General features: G+C 36.6%; 3 protein-coding genes and 1 long non-coding RNA gene across 5 annotated transcripts; 2 read left to right on the top strand and 2 right to left on the bottom strand.

Moving 5' to 3' along the window:
- Nucleotides 1–2,410: 2,410 nt before the first annotated feature.
- On the bottom strand, nucleotides 2,411–4,448 carry LOC130502365 (uncharacterized). Its single transcript, XR_008940231.1, has 5 exons — nucleotides 4,163–4,448; nucleotides 3,961–4,066; nucleotides 3,641–3,729; nucleotides 3,443–3,552; nucleotides 2,411–3,242 (listed from the first exon to the last, which is right to left on the bottom strand). It is a non-coding gene; the product is annotated as an uncharacterized LOC130502365 (long non-coding RNA).
- A 244-nt stretch (nucleotides 4,449–4,692) lies between these two features.
- On the top strand, nucleotides 4,693–5,583 carry LOC108832729 (uncharacterized). 2 transcript variants are annotated; one of them, XM_056997153.1, is made up of 3 exons: nucleotides 4,693–4,851; nucleotides 5,002–5,311; nucleotides 5,492–5,577. In XM_056997153.1, exon 2 carries the CDS (start codon nucleotides 5,026–5,028, stop codon nucleotides 5,299–5,301), a length of 276 nt encoding a protein of 91 aa, XP_056853133.1. In that variant the 5' UTR covers nucleotides 4,693–4,851; nucleotides 5,002–5,025; the 3' UTR covers nucleotides 5,302–5,311; nucleotides 5,492–5,577. The 2 variants fall into 2 exon arrangements, with proteins under 2 accessions (XP_056853133.1, XP_056853134.1); XM_056997154.1 differs by having other exon boundaries at nucleotides 4,790–4,929; nucleotides 5,492–5,583.
- An 836-nt stretch (nucleotides 5,584–6,419) lies between these two features.
- LOC108832731 (meiosis-specific protein ASY1) lies at nucleotides 6,420–10,871 on the bottom strand. The gene is made up of 22 exons (XM_018606181.2): nucleotides 10,789–10,871; nucleotides 10,620–10,676; nucleotides 10,167–10,263; nucleotides 10,015–10,083; nucleotides 9,834–9,926; nucleotides 9,559–9,679; nucleotides 9,402–9,471; nucleotides 9,263–9,304; nucleotides 8,944–9,072; nucleotides 8,749–8,862; nucleotides 8,614–8,656; nucleotides 8,492–8,527; nucleotides 8,275–8,399; nucleotides 8,162–8,174; nucleotides 7,937–8,013; nucleotides 7,743–7,844; nucleotides 7,490–7,640; nucleotides 7,328–7,407; nucleotides 7,205–7,265; nucleotides 6,975–7,123; nucleotides 6,778–6,894; nucleotides 6,420–6,684 (listed from the first exon to the last, which is right to left on the bottom strand). Exons 1-22 carry the CDS (start codon nucleotides 10,789–10,791, stop codon nucleotides 6,631–6,633), a joined length of 1,803 nt encoding a protein of 600 aa, XP_018461683.1. The 5' UTR covers nucleotides 10,792–10,871; the 3' UTR covers nucleotides 6,420–6,630.
- A 3,963-nt stretch (nucleotides 10,872–14,834) lies between these two features.
- On the top strand, nucleotides 14,835–20,350 carry LOC108832726 (uncharacterized). Its single transcript, XM_018606178.2, has 21 exons — nucleotides 14,835–15,141; nucleotides 15,279–15,364; nucleotides 15,553–15,654; nucleotides 15,847–15,953; nucleotides 16,038–16,138; nucleotides 16,286–16,373; nucleotides 16,736–16,824; nucleotides 16,937–17,076; nucleotides 17,174–17,339; nucleotides 17,422–17,557; nucleotides 17,666–17,759; nucleotides 17,878–18,007; nucleotides 18,089–18,148; nucleotides 18,245–18,363; nucleotides 18,624–18,748; nucleotides 18,865–19,089; nucleotides 19,181–19,341; nucleotides 19,440–19,603; nucleotides 19,686–19,768; nucleotides 19,853–19,938; nucleotides 20,017–20,350. Exons 1-21 carry the CDS (start codon nucleotides 14,917–14,919, stop codon nucleotides 20,158–20,160), a joined length of 2,631 nt encoding a protein of 876 aa, XP_018461680.1. The 5' UTR covers nucleotides 14,835–14,916; the 3' UTR covers nucleotides 20,161–20,350.
- Nucleotides 20,351–21,556: the final 1,206 nt, after the last annotated feature.

Genomic DNA, 21,556 nt, shown 5'->3' on the forward strand with positions numbered 1-21,556 from the left:
AAAAAAAAAGTGGTGTTGAGAAGAACTAGTTGTCCGCTTTATTCCAAATAATATACTTCATTCGTTTCTGAAAAAAGAAGAATTTTCTAGATTATTTACACACGTTAGAAATAATGAAAATATTTATAACTAAATTTATTATTTAATTCATTATACATTTTCTAATAACTATCTATCAATGATATTTAATCATATCAAATAGTTTAATTAATATTTACTAAAAATATACGATTTATTAACATTAATTACTAAAGTACTTGAAAATCTATTTTGTGTAACAAAAACAATTCTATAACATTCTTAGAGAAATCAAAATGTCATAATAAATTTAGATTTTCTCGTCAAATTTTTGATTTTCTGCTTGAATTCCGATGAACATCTTTCTAATGTTTACAATTCAATGTGAATTATTTCTCTATATAAGAATAACATGTTTTTTTTTTCCTTCCGTTCACATAAGTATTGACCCTTGATAATCTTAGATCGAATAAAAAAAATCTGACCTAAAAATAGAAATGAGTTTGAGTGATAGGGTTCCATATTTTATAGACTCGTCTGTAACCAACCAATATGGTACGAGTCAGTCAAAAGATAGGGTTACTAAAATGTCTACCGCTATGTTGGCTTCTCTTGTTTTATCAATCTTAAGCCTGTATCTATGCCAGAGCTCTCATTGGTTTGTGAAATATTCAAGGTCATTTGCTCAAACTAGATAAGCTATTAAACCCACTTTTCAAATGTCTCGAGTGCATCTTTTAGCTCATCGGCTTTTCTAACAACTAGGGGCATAGCCCCCGCGCAAGCGCGGGGCCGGATAGATTTTTGATGCGTTGTGTAATTTTGTGTATGGGATTTACTCGTTTGTATTTTCTAATTTTTTTCTCCGTGTTGTCTGTAATGGTGATGAATGGAACAATGAAAAATATATAACTTGATTAGATTGAAATAAAAATGACCGGAAAATTTATATGTGTTGATATTTTTATATATTATCCTCGCAATGATTTGATCGATCATTTGTGTTATTAGCGCTTTTATGTTTAAAAGCTGAATTTTATGAGGTAGTTATTAGATAGTTGTTAGTATATAAATTAAAGAAAATGTAAGTAAAAAGATATAAATTTCATTTTTTTAAATTAACAATTTATACAAACAATAAATTATATTATTTTTTATTTTACCCAAAATTAATTTAAGAATATGGAGTTGTAATAAACTTTTTATAAAAAATTAACACCTCTAAAAATTTATTAAATTATATAGTTACAATACTTTTAGTTTATAGAGTTTTTACTGGACTTTAATAAATATGATTTGTGTCTCAAATAGGTGACCAGAAAAATAGAAGTTGGTGTAGTTTATGATAGAATATATATAAAAAAAAATTTGGTATAGTTTATGGCTCACACAATTTCCTTTGATTTTTGTTGGTGCTTAGCGATTTTAGTTTGTGAAATTGATGAACAATAATTTATTTACAGTGTTATTGATGAGAGATTTGTGTACATCTCTACTCTGAAAATATAGCTTCTCAGTTTCTACAAATCATTTTTATTTAACTTAATGGTATAACTATGATATATATTTGACATATTTTAGTTTACAAAAAAAAAAATTATTTGACATATTTTATTGGTGGTGTTAAATATTTTATTAATATAGCTTAAAAACTTTTAAATAAATCCCTTTTATATATTTGATAATACTTTTGATTAACATTATTTTATGTTTGACATGTATGGTATAAATATGATATTTATTTGACATATTTTATTGGTGGTGTTAAATCTTTTATTAATATAGCTTTAAAAAAATTAAATGAATCCCTTTTATATATTATAAAGTACTTTTGATTAATATTCTTTATGTTTGACATGTATGATTTATAAATTTTAGTGTTTTAAGATATTTTTGATTTTTTAGTTAAAGAATACGTTTTGTGATGTTTATTTCTTATTCGAACACCTTTCGAATATTTTCTTTTGTTAAAGGGTTTACCGTTTCGAATATCATAGTGACGTTCTTTCTTAAACTCTCAGATGTCTAAATACGATGCAAAAATCTACATCCTCATTCCTCCCCATTTATAAAATAAAGGTTGAAATTAGTGAAAGATATTAATTTATCCAAAATATAAAGAAGTTTGCATAACAGTCATGTGTCAACTGATGTTATTGGTTTCTTCATATTTTCTTTACACCATAGGAAGCTTGTGGAAGGTGGTCGATTTGGAACCCTATATTTTACTTAATCACTGAAATTTTCTTTAAATATACGTCAAATGAATCAATATGAAGAATTGAGAAGGCATTAGTCAACAAAAAAAAGAATTGAGAAGGCATAAAGTACCGGCTGACTTGGCAGCAGGAAGAAGAAGCAATGCTCACGTGTGAGTGTGCGAGGCTATGTGAAAATAACATTTTTCTTTATTATTTAGAACTGGTTTAACTAAATTAGTTATTTAATCTTTTAAAAAGTTAGAGATTAACATCTATGGAATCAGCAGAAAAACAAATAAAAGGGTAAAGTGTTTGACTGTGTAAAATTTAGAGGCAGAATCTACAGTAAAAGAAGAACAAACACCAGGGCAAAGTGTTTGACGTGTCTTCACTATATTTGCTTACATAATTCTATAGATTATCATCTTCTTCCTCCTCCACACCTTCTTCTGCGACCTCACCCTCCAAACGCTTCTTCTTTTCAAATACTCAACTTTCAGTAATGTCCTTTCATCACAACTGATCCAAGCATCTCTTAGGCAGAACTCATCATAAGCAAGTCAAATTTAGTACCTTCTGCAGGTTTTAAGCATTTCCCCATTACCAATCTGGATAGGCTTTTAACCTTCTCTAACTTCCTTGTTCTTTGCCTCAACCTGGCTCCTAAACTTTTCATTGTCAAACTAATAGCACTTGAAGAAGTGTGCATAGCTTCAGATTCATCCATGGAGCTAACCTTCTGAAAGTACCATATGTTGTTTGAATCCGGTAGAAGAACCCATAAGCCTTCTTTGTCGTAAGGTGAGCGAAAATAACAGCTCGAGTCCTTTGGAAAGTTTAAGATTGGTCCAAGCTTACACTCTTGCCTTCTGTTTTGCAAGTGACTCTTACTTTTAGAAAAATGTATCATTTCTAACACCTTCTCGATGTCTATAACATAACTCATAGACAAACCAACAACCTCCCAGAGCAGTTTAGGACGTTCTTCCAAGTGAATCTCTTAAAATTCTCAGAATGACTAACCTGTAACATGAAGAAAACAATCATTATATCAAGAATCTATAAAGTTTTATTGATCTCTTTAGATTTGCAGTAGCCGCTTATCATAACATTAGAATCCGGAAAACAATTAATATGTGAAAAAACATTTCACAATAATTAATAGGACGCTTAACGTGTGAAAGCACATAACTGGTTCACAATATTAAGGGTCAATGAACAACCTGATTGAACACGGAGTTCAAAAAGTTGGCTCTGTGCTAACTCATGCAATTTTTGCATAGTGGAGACACTGTCTTTTGCTTGCATTAACTGATCTTGCAAAGCTTGCTCCCTTACAAAAGGTGAAAATAACAAATGTTGGTGATGGCTCAAAAACTCTTAAAACACCCTAATAATTCACGGAAGAAAATATAGTTTACCTATCCTTTAAAAGCTCCTGTGTTTACCGATTTTCCTCAGCCACATTTCGTTGCTTGATCTCAATAACCACCTTGATTTTTTTTTCCATCTGTATTCAAATAAAACATCACGATATGACTGTTATTCTTAACCAGTTAGCAGTTACAAAATCACAGAATAACAAAAAAAAAAATTAAAATCTAAACAATCCAACCCGTAAATCACAGAGTCCTGCAGTAAAATAAAAGATCATATATTTGGAAGTTATCAAATATAAAGAAACGTAAAGCTTTATTCTTTGCAAAAGAAAAGATATAAATAAAATCTAAACAATCCTCACCAATTCATCGAGGAGCAGAATCGTTATCCCCATGAACTCTCCGTTCTTGTTGATGTTCCGGGAATCCCAAAAGCAGATGAGGTGACCAACAACGGATTGAGCAGTTCTGCGGAGGCGAAGAGAGTCAAAAGTGGAAGAGGCGACGGCCGTTGCTGTTAGGAAAAGTTGTGGGTGAAAAGTTAGAAGGCAAAAGAGAACTCACCATAGACGACCTCTATATATAGGATGTTTGAGAAGACGTTACATGAAGAGGAGGCGTTTAATCAATGGATGTTTATGCCGGAAGATGAATCCATTCAGATGACGAAGGATCTGGAAGAAGGAAGGAAAGCCTAAGAACACGCCGTAAGATGAGTCGTTTCAGACGACGAAGGATCACGATTGAAAAGAAAAGCCCATTAAAAACATTACAAAGCTTAAGCCCAATCGTAAAGTTTTTTTTTAAGAGTGATGTTGACGTGGCGCATCAGGAGTGATGCAACTCCCTCATTATAGTATAGATTGTTTGAATCTGCATGTTCTACCCATTAAGGCTTCATATTTTTTTGTAACACAGTAACACTACCCATTGGGCTCTAAAATATTAAAAGTTTGTTGACAAGAGAAAATGGTCAACTGTGTGGGCAAGGAGCATATACCGGAGTTGAATCGGCTCGGCAAAAATGTGATCACGGTTACGGCATTGCGTTAAAAGAGACATAAACCGCGTGGCGTTTTTTGGCAGACAAAAAAACGTCTTGTTTCCTCGTTTCAAAGTAGCAAACAACACGCAGTTTCCGTCTTAATCAGATTTATGTTTTCTTCATCACATGCTCTGGACCTCTGTCTTGTTCAAAAGTTCTCTAAGACCAAACAAAGAGCTTCTGCGATTTTCCTGTTCCGTATCTAATCGTAAGTCTCCTATATCTCAAAGGGTTTGTCCCTATCCCAAATACATCGTATCAAGTAACGAGATTGATGCACCCTAAGGTTCATTGAAACTTAGCCTAGATCTAAACTGGGGGAATCAATTCTTGAGAAAATTTGTTTTTTTATTTTCAGTCGCAGTGATTTTTTGGGAAGGAGATGGGTTTCATAATGGAGTTTGCGGAGAATCTGGTGCTGAGGTTGATGGAGGATCCGGAGGTGAGAGACAGGAAAGCGAGGGAGCACATATATGAGATGCACGAGAGGTGCAAGAAGATTAAGGAGATGTGGGCTTTGCCTATTCGTCCTTATGGTTTCTGGACTTTTGAGCGTCACAACGCTCAGCTTCGTTGGGATCCTCAGATCAGTCAGGTTGCTGGTCGTAGGGACCCTTATGATGATCTCCTTCAGGACCACCCTTCTTCCTCAAACTAATCATTTAATGGTGAGCTTTATCTAAATCGTCACTAGTATATACTACTTTTAATATGGGTCAAGTAGCTGCAATGGTCTATATATGGTTTAGCTTTTTGTGTTAAGATGAAATGGGTTCTAAGAGTGAACTATTAGTGTTTGCGCTTTGATATAAATATCTTGAGTTTTGATACTTCTGTAAATGTATAAGGTTCAGTAGTATATCCACATTGTGGCGTGGAGTGGTGTATATTTTTTATTCCAGGAGTTTGTACATCTGTTCTTCTTAGCATATGTGCTTAGAATCTGCAGTCTTTCTTCTTATATATTTAAGTTTCAGCTCCTTACCAAAAGGAACTCATTGTTGATCCATTTGTTTCGTCTGTTGCAGGCAGAAGATGTGTTGTGATGATGTCTGGATAGATGCATATGTCTCTGTTTCAGTTCCCGATTGTACTCCCTTCGTTGCTTTTTTCTTTCAGGTGTTTTGAAGCGTGGTACAAACTCAATAATAATCACTGTAGACTTGTTTACAAATGAGAGAGGAGTATACTCTCATTGTTTCTTAGTAAAGTTGTTTTGATTCTCCATTTGCATCTTTGAATATGAATATACTTTCTGAAATGTGAGGAGTTTTTTTTCATGTCATGTATAATTTTGTTACTCAAATAGTACTCCTTGGTTTACTAGTAGTACATAAACAAACGCATCACACTAAGAAACGAAACACTTGCTACAAGACCAAGTTCTGCCACAATGAGAGGGCCTGATCAAATTATATACACAAGTAACCAACCCAAACTCTCCAAAGGCAACCAATTCACGAATGTTTCAATCGATATCTGAATAAGACTATTTTTAAGTTTCTTTCATGTGTGGATGTTTCTCTCTTGGATTGGATGTTCAGCTGCGACATAAACCTCAAGTGTATGCCTCCGATAGACTGGTGATCGTATACTTTTTAGGTTTAGAATTAGTGGTTATCAAATGAGGAACAATGGCGGAAAATTTTACAAAAGCCAAAATGATTTACTAGTGTAAGTAATCCACAATTAACATGTTTGCGTTTAATGCAATATATTCTCAAAGGGAAAAGAAGCATGAAAATAGTCTGCAACAATAAAGAGACGATAAAGCAAGAGGCAGACGGAATATCATAAAACCAATGTAACCAATAAAGCAAGTGATGCATCAAGTCTCGTGCCACAAGTAACAAAGATAATAATACTTAAGCATGGGAATAAAGCGAGTGTATCAGGAGAGTTTATTATGGATTATGGGAATTGGTAGAAGATACTATCATAGCCACTGAGTATGGTGGCTTTCGTGTCTGAGACTGTGGTACCATCATCAATTAGCCTGAGATTTCTGGCGCTTCGAGTACTGCAGGATAGGCTCTCTCACCTGATAACCAAAATCCAAAAGAGCATATTAGTTTCAAAATTATCACTTTTAAGTTGAGAACATAAAAGACTCTGTGGTTCTGTATTAAGATACCATGCTAGTTTTCCTGTAACGCCTGTCTTGTGAGGCTTGGCTACCGTCTGAGTTAGCGTCCTTGAAGATTTTAGCACCCATTCCTTTTACAGCAAAACTCTCCCTCGAAGCCACAGGCTGAGCCACAATTACCAGATTAGGTACACATATCAAGAGTCACAAAGGATATGTTTATTAAGAAGTGGTGTGATTTCAACCTGTGCGTTGCTGCTCACTGGAGTGTTGTTATTAGCTTTAGAGATGGTCTGTTCACTTAGAACCGATCCGTTCTGCTGCATCCCAGATCTTCCTTTCGTGCGTGTCATGTCTGATCCAATGGAGTGGATGCCTCCGCGTGTAGATACATCTGCGTGTTTTCAAAAACGTTTTTGTGTTCACATCAAGACCGGTTAACACAGCTAAAAGCTAGGGACGGAAAAGAATATACCTGGGGTTAGTTTGGCATCTTGGCCGTTGGTCTTGTTTACAGTTTCGTCTACATCCACATCCTGTGAAACAATTCTCATTAGAAAGCTTTTCCAAGGATTTATTCAACAGTCTGAAGAATTACCATATCATCATCTGTGGCAAGAACTTTTCTGACTTCATTTAGCTTATTCTCGGTAAAAGCTGAGTGAATTACACGCTTCCCTGTATATACAAATTTCATCAGTGACAATGCCTTACGACCAACAAAACTTAAAAGAGAAGGGTCTGAACTGAGACAGCAAACCTAGCCTGCGGTTGCTAGAATCCTCCACGTAGCCCTCTTGGATCATTCGGTCAATTAGCTTACGAACTTGTGTCTGGTTGGCTTCACCATCCAACATGTTGTGAAGCTTTGTAACGGTCACATATTGCATTGGAAGAGAATGGTACAGCGCCTAACAAAAAAGGGTGTTAATGATGGATCTCAAGACCATTTTTATTTAGCTATCCTTTCTGCCTGTACATTAAACATAGAGTAAGAAGTCAGAGTCTCTCACTTTCATGTACATGTAGTCTTTAGGAGCTATAGATTTCTCGTCCTTTGGAGCAGTTTTACCATCAGCTTCATCTTTCACAAAGTTAAATTCGCTCCATTGTGCCTGGTTATATTTTGGGGTTAGCTGATGGTCAAGATAAATAAAATATCAAAGAGAATGAACATGAAATCAGTAGGATAGGATCAATTGTATACCTTATCTCTGGTTATAATGTACGTGTCCTTCCCTGTTTTTGAAAGAACACCTTCTTTCTCCAGCTGATCCACGATTTCTGAAAATCAGGTTGTAATTGTTAGTGGAGGACGCTAGACTGTTCACACTTCACAGTATATAGTAATTATAGAAAGCTGTAGATTCCATCATCATTAGATGCTTCAAGTGTCCTTTTTGGTAGTGACTTTCATCGAACTTTTATTTACCTTCAGTCAGAGCCTGGAATAATAAAATAGAGAGGCTTAGAACGGCAGAAAACTAATATGCAAGAGCTTAGTAACACTTTATAAGGTGGAAAGGAAGAGGAAAAACCCATTACTATTGAGATATCGGGGAAGTTTGAAAGGACATCTGTGAGCTCCAGAGTATTGAGGTGGCGGGAAATGATCCAGTCCTTCACCCTTGCTAGCTGCTGTTGAGACTCAACCGGATCCTGTGTGTCATCTTGAAACATCCCATAGGTAGGTGAAATTAGAGGAAGCTTTTACTATTCAGTAAAGTCATGTTTTTGTGCTAATATTTTTATAGTAGTTCACCTTCATCAACCTCTCCATCATCATCGTCTTGTTTCTCTGTTAAATTATCAGGTTTACTTAGTTAGTGCAAAACTTAAATAGACTGTCACATAATACAAAGATTTGTTGTAAGTTATCATTACCTACTGGCGCCAGAAGGAATTGAGTTTCTTTTGTTTGACTGATCTGGAAACAACAAAAAAAAAACAGATTACGTTTTAGGCAGACAACATAGGATGCAAAGACTGAGTTAAAAGCAGATAAATGACTTTGTTAACCTCGCTATCTGAATCAGAAGGCTGGTCATCATGTACAGAATTAGGTCCTGTACTCTTTCCATCATCTTGCATGTCATCATTTTCATCCTCACAAGGATCAAGAACGCTCTTGACCTGCACAGATCATCCACAATGAGTAGACATCATAAGACGAGATATATTTCTAGCGAGTTACATATTTTTTAATCACATTACCTTAAGCGTTAACACGAGATGTTTGCTGTTAACATTACCAACTTCCATTCTCAGAGGATCCTTCGTCCAGACATGCTGAGCTTCTTCTTCTGTACAGCCTCTGAAGAAAGGTGGCTCGTAATCTGGTGGCTGCAAAAAGATTAAAGTGACAGATGTCAGTCTTAATAACTAAAGTAGCACTTCACAAGCCCAGAGTTTATTGCTAGTTATCAGTTTTAATATGGCAGGGTCATTACACTAGAGAGGCTCTACACAAACTGCATGACAATAATAATAATATCACCAATATTTATCAAATTTATGAATGCTAAAACCATACCGTCACATCATCGTAGTACATAAGCTTCATCACAATGGTGCGCTGGAGCAGAAACAAAAAAAGAGTAAACTCTGTCATCAGCAATTTGAAAACCTATGTAAATGGAATACTCCTGAAGGATAGTTAAAATATTCATCACCTTGTCTGGCATTTTGTCGAGGGTCCTCATCAACTGAACTAGTGTGCGGACCATTTTGCAAGCTGAACTCCTGATTTCAGCACAATCATGAAAATAACAAAGCATGTTAGGCAAGACGAAACCATTTAGACCTCAAAAGTATCTTAACAGTGCAAACCTCATTTGGTTTTGGGTAATGTCAGCAGTGGAGTTAAAAGTCCCTCCACGTTTCTTAGTCCCAGTACGACTGATGTCCATCCTGACTTCTTGGCTATCAGAATCCGAATAGCTGAAATTGACTGCAGTTACACAGGCTCTTCATCAAAATCAACAACGGATGATTCAAATATAATAAAGGAGAAAGTTGTGAGAGCTATCAATCATTCAATCGTATAATCCAACAGCAAACCACACTTTTTAAACAAGCTAATCAACCATCTCGCCAGAACTTACATGAGTATTCCTCAATCATCGGACCCTCTACGGATTCACATATGCAGAACATGAGCGTCTTCAAATACTTCTTCTGCAGCGCATCGTAGACACCTAGATCCAGTGATGAGAACACAGACAATCAGTCAAAAACAGTTAAAAAGGAAGCGTAAAGATTCTAACATCATTAGAATACGAAAACCTTTCTCCATCCAGTCAATCAATCGGCGTGATTCAGGATCTATAGGCAACAGCTTCTTAATCTTCATATCTGTTTCAAAAAATCATCATCCAGTTACTACTCTTTATACTTACAGAAATTGCAAAAGAGATCTCAGATTATTAGCTTGTTACCTAAAGCAGGAACCGATTTATCATTGAAGTAGTTCTCGGGAAAGAGTCCCCTGATGTAGCTGATGTTGAAGATAGCAATACGAAGCAGATTCCTAGTCTGTACCAACAAAACCAACACCAACACAACGGCGTCAGTAACGAAGAAAACAAGCAAACCTCAGAATGGTATCGCAATGACTTGAAACGTAAATCAAGGTACGAAATCAATCTCTAAACAGTATACGTGATCCAAATCCAGATTAATCTGGCCGAAATCAAGAGGTAGCAAGCAACGAGAAATTATCAACAAAATCAAGCGAACGAAAATCCATCACATATCTTCTCATCTTAGATGATTAACGCGAACTGATCGAGATCAGTAAAACTTCGAAAACCACAAGTAAGGAACGAGAAACTTTGGCGAATCCATAAGAAACGGAAACGAAAGCTCTCGGCGAAGGCGGTTTTGCTTACCAGAAGGAGCGAGTCCTGTTCGGTGATCTCAGCTTCCTTCAGCTTCTGAGCCATTACCTGAGGGAAGAAGGAAAAAAAAAGGAAACGCGAGATCAGATTCGAGAACTAGAACGAAGCGAAAGCTAGACCTGGCTAAAAGATAAATCGATGATCGGCGTCTTCTACTCACCATTTTCGAGAGTGGGAGAAGAAGATTCGTTTCCGCTAGTAAACTCAGAGATAGAAAGAGAAGAGAAAAATTCGAAAAATAAATTGAAATGGGAAAAGGTAGAGTGAGAGTACTGAAGTTTATAGGAGAAGAAAAATATCTAGGGGCAAGTTTGGTATTACACGAAGATAGTAGGGGTAATATAGACCGATTTCATCTAACGTCCTATAGGCTAAAGCAGTCACGCACAAGCGCTACCCAAATCAGTTGCTCTGAGCGGACCCCACACCAGGGGTCTCGAAATTTGGAAGTATTGTTTTTTTAAATTATTGAGGAAAAGTATCTCAACTTTATGAATTTTTTTAAATCAGCCCCTAACACTTACTTTGCCGATATAATTAAGCAATGCCAATGTCACAGACTTACTTTTGTGTCGCGTGACATTTTTCTATCAATTAACCATGTCGTTTTTACTGTTATTACGTACATGTTATGGAAAATGTATAAAAATTAAGTACAGTACAAAACTAATTGGTTGGTAAAGTATGCCGTAACTAGTAAATACAATTTATCCTTAGTTTATTTACGAATTTGCGACTGAAAGTGCAGATGGCTCAGTCATTAACAAAAGAAATGGACTACAAAAATTACTGATCAAACAAACAATCAATTCTCACTAATGAAAGTTTGCAAGTTTCTCGCCTCAGCTGATTCACCTTGTAAGAAATGTTTTAAAACCTTTCACAAAGAATTTCTTGGCCCCATCTATGAATGTTTTGACTGGTCGTAGAGAAATGAGGTTCCTAACAATACGATTCATGGAGAAGTTCTGATCAGTGGTGGAGTGAATTTACATGTGAAGGCACTGTAAGTAACTTACTCATTAATTTATCAACATTAATGTTTCCAACTCTTTAGTTCATATTTTATGGTCTAGTGAATGAGGTGAGGATTCATATGTGGGTCGAAGCCAAAGGCGAAGCTGGTTCATGTGCCTCCAAAATATCTTTTAAAATTAATATGTTTCACTAACTTTTAAGTGCACCCATAATAATTTGTAATATACATACATTGAAAAACTATATAAATCCATTTAACAAAATAAGAGTATGTAACTTAGCCAATTTAAGAAACCAATGATAATGAGCTCTATATTAATTGCTGAAGTTGTCTTTTTGTATAAGTTCTATCATTTCAGTTTGAGGACAAACACAAGCTGGATCTTCCAAGGTGGGATATTAATATGCTCACATGATTTTGTGATAGACCTCTTGAAAGGGAAGTGCTAAGCTGGCTCATGCATGAAAAGAAGAAGAGAAGATGCAATTAGTAGACTTGTGAAGAAAGACTAAGAGTATATATAGAAGAGAGGTTATATTGAGATAGGATTATGCATCTTGTGAGGTGTATGAGGGATATTAGGAGAGAGTGAGAGCTAAGAACTCCTGTCAAAACCTCTGTTTCTATACTGTGATTGGTGTTGTTGATCAATACGTTGTGTTGTTCTTACCATATATACATGCAAAACACATGAAAAATAAGGAAACATATATTGGTTCTGAGATGTTTTGCTTTTGTGCGGGAAAACTGGATCACATCAGCCCAATCATTTGGAGTATTTTAAACTTTTGGATAGCTGGTTTCAGGCTCTTACGAATTTGTAACTGAGAAATTGACAAAGTGTGTTCGATTTACTATACTAATAATTAACTAATAATGTAAAAGTTGTGTGGGAAGACGTGTGTCGCTGAAATATTTGAGTTTGAAATCTCAGAAAGAAGCAAATGGTGCTTGCTGTTTAAAGTTGATATAGAAATTAACATCACATATCTTTCATGTGGGTGTAGTTAATCAGAATAGACTTGCTCAAGCTTGATTTGATATGTGATAAGACGAGATGATGTATATCAAAAAAGGCATTGAAAACAGAGCTACATAGAAAAACCAATGTTGAAAAAATATTAGGTGGTAATTATGCGTTCTATAGATAGCATAAAGTTCTTAAGTCGAATGTTAAAATAATCATTTTAACTATAACCGATTTTTTAAATAATTTTTAACCATAACTAACTTTTAAAACATTGATAAAAACTGTTACTGTTATTATATTTTTATGTGGGCTATCTTTAAGAAAATTAAGTTGGGCCACATAGCCCAGTTTTTTAATTTTCGGACTATAGTACTTTTATGCACCCCTAAAATAGAAAGAAGTAGCTAAATACAATCGGCAATTTCATTGTACTAAAAAGTCAGAAAAAAACACAACAATTTCACTTTCATAGTGACATGTGTCGATACACATGCAAATTTTAAATTCCTGACGGTCTCACCTACTTTAATAGTCTAGAGGGGACATCCGATAAAATAGTCTAGAGATAATCCATTTAAAAACCTTAGAAAAACAACTATACCAATCAGAATCTTTACTAATTACTTACACAAAAAGAAGAAAATCTCTACTAATTGAAAAATAACTTAATAGTAATACTAACATCTCTAGAAAATTAAATTCAGAGATAAGAATAAGGGCTTATTGGCCAACTAGCCATATTTGAGAGACAAATTAAGCCAGTAACAATGATTTTGACGTAATTCAATGTCTGTCTTTTTGTCATATTTTATCCGGTTCTATCCCTTTACTTAACAAGTTACCAGTTGTAAATCCTAAAGTAAGTGACGTGGTGGGTTTTTGTGGCAACCCAAATCTTTCATAAATTAAACTCTCCTTGAATTACGGAGTCATGTAATTACATTCATCCTCACACATATGGAATTGACATTGGGAAATGTAGACAATATAATAAAAATACGAGTGGTGGAGAAGGTATAGTCCCCCATCTGCAATACTTGACCAAACTGTGACGCATCCAACATCTCCAAATCCTCATCCTTCAATGCACTCTTGAACACTTCGATCCAACGGAGGTTGAAATAGTTGTTAACCATTTTTTCTAGTGGACTTATATCCTGTCTCAAACAATCTACATAGAAGACCGTCTTCCATGCCAAACCTGCACTCATAAGACGAAGAGCAAATCAGCGGAATGGATCTCAGATGGAATGGTATAAATAAACAAAATCGGGCATTCCAATATTTCGAGTAGAATAGATCAAACGGATTTCATGTTATGTACGAAAGCAAGCAAATTGCATAGCATAACGAATTGATTTCCCCACGAAGAGCCACTAGAGTTCGAAGTCCTTCTCGGTGACCAACTGTTGTGCAAACAAGGAAATGCCAACCAAGCAAAGCAGAATAGCAAGTAAAACTATACTCAGTGGAATAGTTCAATTGGATACGAATACTATTTCATTTCAAATGGAAGATTATAAATATCATACTATGTCTACTTAGTGAGCATTTGTAAGCCGTGATATTCCACATATTTTTCCCTAAATTACTATACTACCTAATTTCCAGCACCGATACAAAGACAATTCAAATTAAAGGAACCCTCACACAACCCAGGAAAATCCGAACCCCAAATCAAATTTCAAAAGGCCGATGAGAAGGATTAATTCCGTAACGGGACCGATGGTATGCAACGGAACGATGATATCGACGGAAAAAACACCGAGAACTTACGGGACTTACAAATATCTGAGAAGAATCGATTTGGTGAAATTGGAGAGGAAGGGTGTGTTACTACTGGCCGCTGAATCCATAACGCGGAAGACGGATGAGATGGAGAAACTTTCGATTGCATACAGATGCAAGGCGTTGGAGCAGATCGGAGCTGGAGACCTTTAGCCTCAAGGAAATTACCAGAAAAAGTGAAAAGGAGAAAATGTGAACCTCTCTATAAGTCACGATTTGCTTTTGTGAGGTTGATAATAAATTTTTTAATTATTCTTTTTATCAGGTTCAGCCGGTTTCATGGAGGGATAATACCGTATTAATATGGAAATATAACGGGGTGTATAGAATCGTTAGGTTAAATAGCTAGTCTGCCAATTATGATTTTTTTCATGGTTATAGGCTTCAATTTCCCTAAGAATAATTACGTAACTTGATTAAAAAACATTTTAAAAGTAAGACATTTCGGACCCCACGAAAAACACATTCTACCTCGCATTCCGTTTCCGTTTCACCAACACATAATACGGAACTTGCTTGATCCATCGTGTGTTTTTTCGAGATTCACAGTGATGATGGCGTTGTTTTGGAGGAGGCTGAGCTCTGGAGACGCCAAGGGTTTCAAGTTCCTCTTCTCAATCGCTTTCCTCTACACTCTAATGGCGGCGATTGCTTACTGCGTCCTCCATATGAAACACATCTCCCCGCTCCCACTCGACGCGCCTCTTGATCGGTTCTCCGAAGCCAGAGCCGTCCAACACATCCGCGTCTTGGCCGAGGAGATCGACGGTCGTCAGGTGATTCGGCGTCGTTTTCGTCTATCTCCGTTAACAACTCCTTTTCTTCTCCAAATTTTAGCAAAAAATATATTAAAAAAAAAAACTTATTTTCTTCTGATGATAATCCTTAATTGGTTTTGTAATTGGTTTTGTAGGAGGGACGACCTGGGCTTAGAGAAGCTGCAACGTATATAAAATCTCAGCTAGAGATGGTCAAGGAGAGAGCTGGTCCTAATCTAAGGTTCACTTTTTTTATTTGACCGAAACAGAGAAAAAGTGGCTTCACGAGTTGTTTTAATGAACGCTGAGATTTGTCACTTCACATGCACTCAATCAATAGTATATTAATTGTTTTTTTTCAGCATATCAAAAAGAATGTTCCTTGTTGTTGATCTGAGCTGAAGAATGAATGCTTGTTGCTTGTGGTAGGGTTGAGGTGGAGGAGACGCAGGTGGATGGCTCCTTTAGCATGATGTTTCTTGGCCACAGCATTTCACTTGGTTACAGAAACCATACTAATATACTTATGCGGTAATTCTTTTCTTAACCCCCAATGTATTCTTCTTGTGTTAGACTTCCTGGTTTGTATTTTATTGTTCAGGAGACTTTAGGCCTTCCTCGTTTGTGTTACTTTATTCAGTCATCAATCGTCTGCATCATTGAATGGTTGTGTCCCTACTTATTAATGCTAAAAGCATTTGACCAATTTTCTTTTACTTGCAGTATTTCGTCGATGCATTCTCATGACAGGGATGCATCTGTATTGATGAATGCGCATTATGACAGTCCTGTCAACTCCCCTGGAGCTGGTGACTGTGGGTCATGTGTAGGTGCGTTTGGTACATTTCTCTAGATTTTCCTTCTAAGCCACTATATCATGGTTTTGTGTTTTTTTTTTCTCTTTCTATTTGCAGCATCACTACTTGAAGTAGCTAGACTGGTAGTGGATTCAGGTTGGGCCCCGCCGCAACCTGTAATTTTTCTCTTCAACGGTGCTGAAGAGCTTTTTATGCTGGTAACACATTTATAGTGCTTAGTACTATTTCACATGGATTGTTTTTTTTTAATTTGGTAAATAGGATTGAGGTTTATAGTATAGTCAAGGTGATGAAAATAAGCTTAATACTTTACATGGTGGTGTGGCTATTTGTCGTGTGTTTAGGGCTCACACGGCTTCATGACGCAGCATAAGTTGAAAGACACCATTGGAGCTTTTGTAAACGTGGAAGCTTCTGGGACAGGGGGTGTTGGTAAGCTCTGACCTATGTTCTATGAGTATTCCTTAAGACACGTCTGTCAAAGTATAAATGAATAAAACTTTTTTACTTATGACAAGTTCCTTTCCCTGCTAATCTATTCCTCTACATGAAAATGATGCTGTTAAGTTTGATCTTCTCTTCCGCTTTTCTGATGACTCAAACAGAATAGCTTATCTTTAAACATGTGTCTAGACCACTGTCTTAGACATGTATAAAAACTTCTCTTACAGCATCCTGTCTCTAGAAATTCATGCATACACATTCGTTATCCTTTAGACACTAGGAAAAATGTGTATCAGGCTTATTTATGTGCTAATTGCTCGTCCATTTGACTTGATGTTGATGGTTGGCAGATCTGGTCTGCCAATCAGGACCTGGATCGTGGCCTTCTAATGTCTACTCTCAAGCAGCAGCCTATCCAATGGCGCAGAGTTCTGCACAGGTCTCTTTCTCTCCCGCTCGTTCGATCTATGATAGACATGGACGCTCAAACACATATGCTCTTTCTTGTTCATCTGTATTACTGATGTAAATTGTTCTGTGAAATTCACCAGGATGTTTTCCCTGTAATTCCCGGAGACACCGATTACAGAATGTTTGCAGAAGATTATGGTGACATTCCCGGGCTAGACATTATCTTTATTCGAGGCGGTTACTACTACCATACTTCCTTTGATACAGTTGACAGAATATTGTATGCATCATTTTGGTATATATAATTATGGTTGTACTTTTCCTTACTATTGTTTATTATTTAGTACCCCTCGTTTCACAGACTATCTTTAAACCAGACCTGGAAGCATGCAAGCACGTGGAGAAAACTTAATCAGTGTACTTAAAGCCTTCACGAGTTCTTCTAAGCTGAAGGTTGCTAGTGAAAGAAAGTCGCTTGACATGGATGCTAATAGGGACATGGTTGAAAGAGCTGTTTTCTTTGATTACTTGACACTGTTCATGGTAGGTGCTTATGACTCCGTTCATCATTTTTTCATAGCTTGTTTACAGTCTCTTGGCAAGCTGAAATCATGAAATCTATCAGGTGTATTATCCAAGAAGAGTTGCCATGGTACTTCACAACATTCCAGCTGCGTTGTTCTTTTTTGCTCCTTTCTTCTTGTATATCCGGGACCCTGGGATACACCCTTTGTTATCAATCTACTGGGCTTTTTTGAAAGGTAAAAAAATTGCAGTCGTTTATTTTCTGAATCTGTTTTGTTATCATGTACTCTTTCCCCCTTGCGAGATGTTTTGGAGATTAAACATTTTTAATCGTTGCCTGATAGGAGTTATACATCATACCGCTGGCATTTTACTTGGTGTCATATTCCCAGTTCTCTTTTCCGTCATCAGATTGTTCTTTGCTTATCCCATGAGCTGGTTGGTCTTATATACCTTTTTACGTTGTTCCACATTTTGTTTAATGCTAAATAAAGGTGGGGAAACTGTTGAGATTTTATTGGTAGTGAGACTTACTATACTTGTTGTGGAAATGCAGGTTTGCTCATTTGTACTTAGCTTTCTTGATGTTCATCCCCTGCTCATTTTTTGGTCTTTTACTTCCAAGTACTATCTCTGATCGTGTCTCACATTGTCAAGGTGTTTCATCTAAGAAGATTATGAAAGTTGTAAAGTCCTTATTCTTCCTCTTGGCTCATTCTCATCTCTGTCTATTACTAGAAAATGATTTTTTATCTATGACTTTGTAGGAAACATCTAATGCAGCGAGGTTTTGGGGAGCATTTGGGTTCTACGCTTTTTTTACTTCGGTAGGGAATTTTGTTTGATCAGTTTAGTTTACACCTTACCTCAAAATTTTGTTATTTGCTACTCTGATCCATGACTAACTGGTAAAACGTTTTCAGGCATATTTCTTCGCTGGATTAAATGGAGGATTCTTGACATTTGTAATCTGCATTTCTATGCTACTGGGGTGGATTGCTTTCTGTTTATCTGTCAAGTCCTATGGTCATGATTCAATCAAGTAAGTCTTCTAGTCTTTCAGTGAATTATGAGTGTTGTACCCTGCATTATCTAACTTTTGTGACGTTGAGACTAAAACTTAACTTGATTTTTTTCTGGGGCATAGGACAAGAGTTCTTTAGCCAATAGATATATATGTCCATAAATTTGATTTAAACAGCAGCTTTGATTTCCACCTCTGATAATTCTTATCGGTATATGTTTCTTAGACGACATATCTTTCTTTTAAACTGTTGTATGATAAAAGTTCATCTCATCCAGGTCTCCCATGTTTTATGTGATAGCCCTTGTTCCATGCCTACTGTATTCTGTCTATTTTAGTGGTATTCTTGCTCTACTTCTGATTGAGAAGACAGGAATGATGGGAGCAGTTCCACCACCTTATGGTTAGTTTTCTGAAAGCATCTCTGGTTTCAGCTAATCGTTTCACGGCATTTGAGAACGCCTGTTGCAATTGCAAGCCATTGCTAAGATAATTTCTGTACACGATCTCGCTTTGCAGGTTTTTATCTTGCAGATGTAGCAGTAGCTGCAGTCATTGGAATTGTCACAGGCTTGTGTGTGGGCCCAATAATACCAATTTGTGGTCGTTGGCTAGCCAAAGCTTCCATCTTGAAATTCTTGCTGCACTTCACTGTGGTTATGTTGGCGGTATCATCACAGCTCTTTCCTTACAGCAAAGATGCACCGAAGAGAGTTATACTGCAACATACGTTCTTCTCTTCGGGTAGCCTTCCCTATCCTTTTTTTTTGCGTTTTCGTTGGATGTAACGTTCTTTTACTGAATTGAAGTAAATGCTTTAAATGTGCCTTTGTAGGTGGAAATGAAATCACAGGCTCAAGTTACGATTTAGCTGTCATTGATTCAAATTCGATGGAGTTCATTTTTAAGCAGGCTCCGGAGGTGGCAGAAGCACTTCATGCTGGCCCTTCTTTTTCATTGGGAAACGCTGAAGTGTCTCCTCAAGAAGCTTGGCTGGTACGTTAGTTAGACTCAGCTCCTCCATTCATTATGTAGTAGACAAGATAGCAAGTCTTTTCTTCAATTTGGAGTAAAGAGTTGTTTGGTATCTGCAGGCACTTTTCCCTATTTCCTGTTTAGTAACAACAAACGGGAGGTTCCCTGCCAAAGCCAACAAGATTTTGGAACGATATAGCCACTTACCGCACTTAAAAACTCATAAACCGCCAACAACATTTGATAATGGAACTCGTAGGGTTCATCTGGAACTCTCTCTGGGGTTAGTTGAATTAAAAGAATCGAAAAAGAAACTTTTGTTGGATCTTGTTTTGCTATTCACTATCACCATATTCTATTTGCAGCTCGTTAGAAGAGATCTGGGTCTCGGTTCTGAATGTAACGGGGCCACTATCAGGATGGTCTTTTGCAGATGGCAAACCTCCAGGTCAGAACCCTCTCCCTTTTTCTCTCTTTCCAGTCCATTTACTAAAAGAAACAGTAAAAACCAATATGGTCTTTGCCACTGCAGCCCCTGAGCTCCCATCGGGTGGTCCTCCCTCTTACATATTGAGACTGAGTGGCAACAGCAGCGAGAAGTGGATCTTCTGGTTAGAGGTATAACACCAAGTTTTATGTTGTAAAATCTCTTTAGTGTTAGGTACTCGGTACTGAATCCAAGGTTGATTATGGCAGGCTAATAGCGAAGAAAAGTTGAGAGTAGATATAGCTGTTCTTGATCAACGCCTTGATGAAGAAACTAGACATTTGAAAAGTTTGTTCCCTGGATGGTCCGATGTCATTGCCTACAGTAGCTTTCTTTCTACTTACTCCTTCTAGTCTTCCATTTTGTTTTTCTTTTCCTTGTAGAATAATAATAACCCCTTCTTAGCACGGAGGGGACATAGAGTTCAATGTTTTTCTTATTTATTTATACATGTGATATTTATGATTTTAGTAACATGTAGTCTCCAGTAACAATTAAACCGTCTGACAACGTTTTGTCATGGAAGAAAATTAGGTTAGTTAACTTTCTGTGCAAGTAAGCTCAATAACTCAAGAGATTTGAAACAATGATGCGATCTTGGCTCAGGTTTTGATTTGGATTTTAAGTTGGAGAATTGTTAATTAAAGAAAGGAGAAAAAAGGAAATAAAAACTGTAAATAAAGTCGGCTTTCACTTAATAACATAAAAAGGATAAAAGGTCGGTTTTTACTCAAATCACGAAATCATTATCTGAATCTTCTACTAACCTAACCCAAGGGCTATATATAACAAACGCATACACAAACTAATTTTTCGTCTTACACCACAAAAGAAATCCTAAACCTTAATCAACTTCTGTCTCTTTCAATTCGTCAACGATGGCTAAGGTCTCTAAATCCATTAGATTCATCATCGTGTTCCTCTTGATGACGTCCTCTTTGTTGTCTTGTGAGGCACGTGTTCGTTATACTACTGATTGCACGAGTGATCACGTCGACAAAGACCAGAAGCAACTACAAGACCCTCCCAAGAGATTTGTTCAGGTGGAGAAAGTTTCAAAAAAACAACGTCCTGCTCAGCGTCGCTATCCCACGGTTGAAGACCATGTCAACTTTTTCATGGAATCCGAGCTGTTCACTTTTCCAACAATGATGCGTAATGTCGAAGCTTCTCTCTCGAGGATGCGTTGAAGCCAAAAATCTCAAGATCGTGTTCTTCCCTCAGCTTTTTTGTATTGTTTTTTCTCTCTCTTTTCTTACCATACAAGACCAAAGTCAATGATGTATTATATATTTTTTTGACAAGTGTTTCTATTGTTTTTTCCCTTGCAACACAAGATAGTGAAACCTAAAAATCACCTTTATGCGCACTACTGTCGTGTGTGTTATCGTACAAAGATAATTCCGTATAGATAATTACGTCATCCAAATTCAACAGCATCGTTATCTCTTATCAGTTATCACGTAGCTAGAAGTAAATAGACTAGAGAGGGAGAGCTCATCGTTAGCTTGAGTGTTGGTGGTATTGTTGAGAGGAAGCACCCGATAACCACACTGAGAGGAAGCACCCCGATAACCACATCTGTCAGAGCTTTGAGATTAAAAGTCGTGTGTTTCCTTGAGAGCTCGCTCGGTTTATTTTTCCTTTTCTTTTTACTTCATTAGATAATCAAAAATTAATGTTAAGAATCTCTGAAGCTATCCACACAAGAACTCTTGAAAACTAATAGTATATATGGATATATCAATA

Source organism: Raphanus sativus, unplaced genomic scaffold (assembly GCF_000801105.2).
Source record: "Raphanus sativus cultivar WK10039 unplaced genomic scaffold, ASM80110v3 Scaffold0522, whole genome shotgun sequence".
Classification (NCBI taxonomy): Eukaryota; Viridiplantae; Streptophyta; class Magnoliopsida; order Brassicales; family Brassicaceae; genus Raphanus; species Raphanus sativus.

Excerpts from the sequence above, each read along its gene's own strand:
- LOC108832731 (XM_018606181.2), bottom strand. Across the intron at positions 10,264-10,619 it reads AACAGGACTCGCTCCTTCTG|ACTAGGAATCTGCTTCGTAT; the intron begins GTAAGCAAAACC and ends TTGTTGGTACAG. Across the intron at positions 9,305-9,401 it reads TCGACAAAATGCCAGACAAG|CGCACCATTGTGATGAAGCT; the intron begins GTGATGAATATT and ends TTTCTGCTCCAG.
- LOC108832729 (XM_056997153.1), top strand. The coding sequence starts at position 5,026 with ATGGGTTTCATAATGGAGTTTGCGGAGAATCTGGTGCTGAGGTTGATG.
- LOC108832726 (XM_018606178.2), top strand. The coding sequence starts at position 14,917 with ATGATGGCGTTGTTTTGGAGGAGGCTGAGCTCTGGAGACGCCAAGGGT. Across the intron at positions 16,825-16,936 it reads TGGCGCAGAGTTCTGCACAG|GATGTTTTCCCTGTAATTCC; the intron begins GTCTCTTTCTCT and ends GAAATTCACCAG. Across the intron at positions 19,604-19,685 it reads CATCTGGAACTCTCTCTGGG|CTCGTTAGAAGAGATCTGGG; the intron begins GTTAGTTGAATT and ends TTCTATTTGCAG.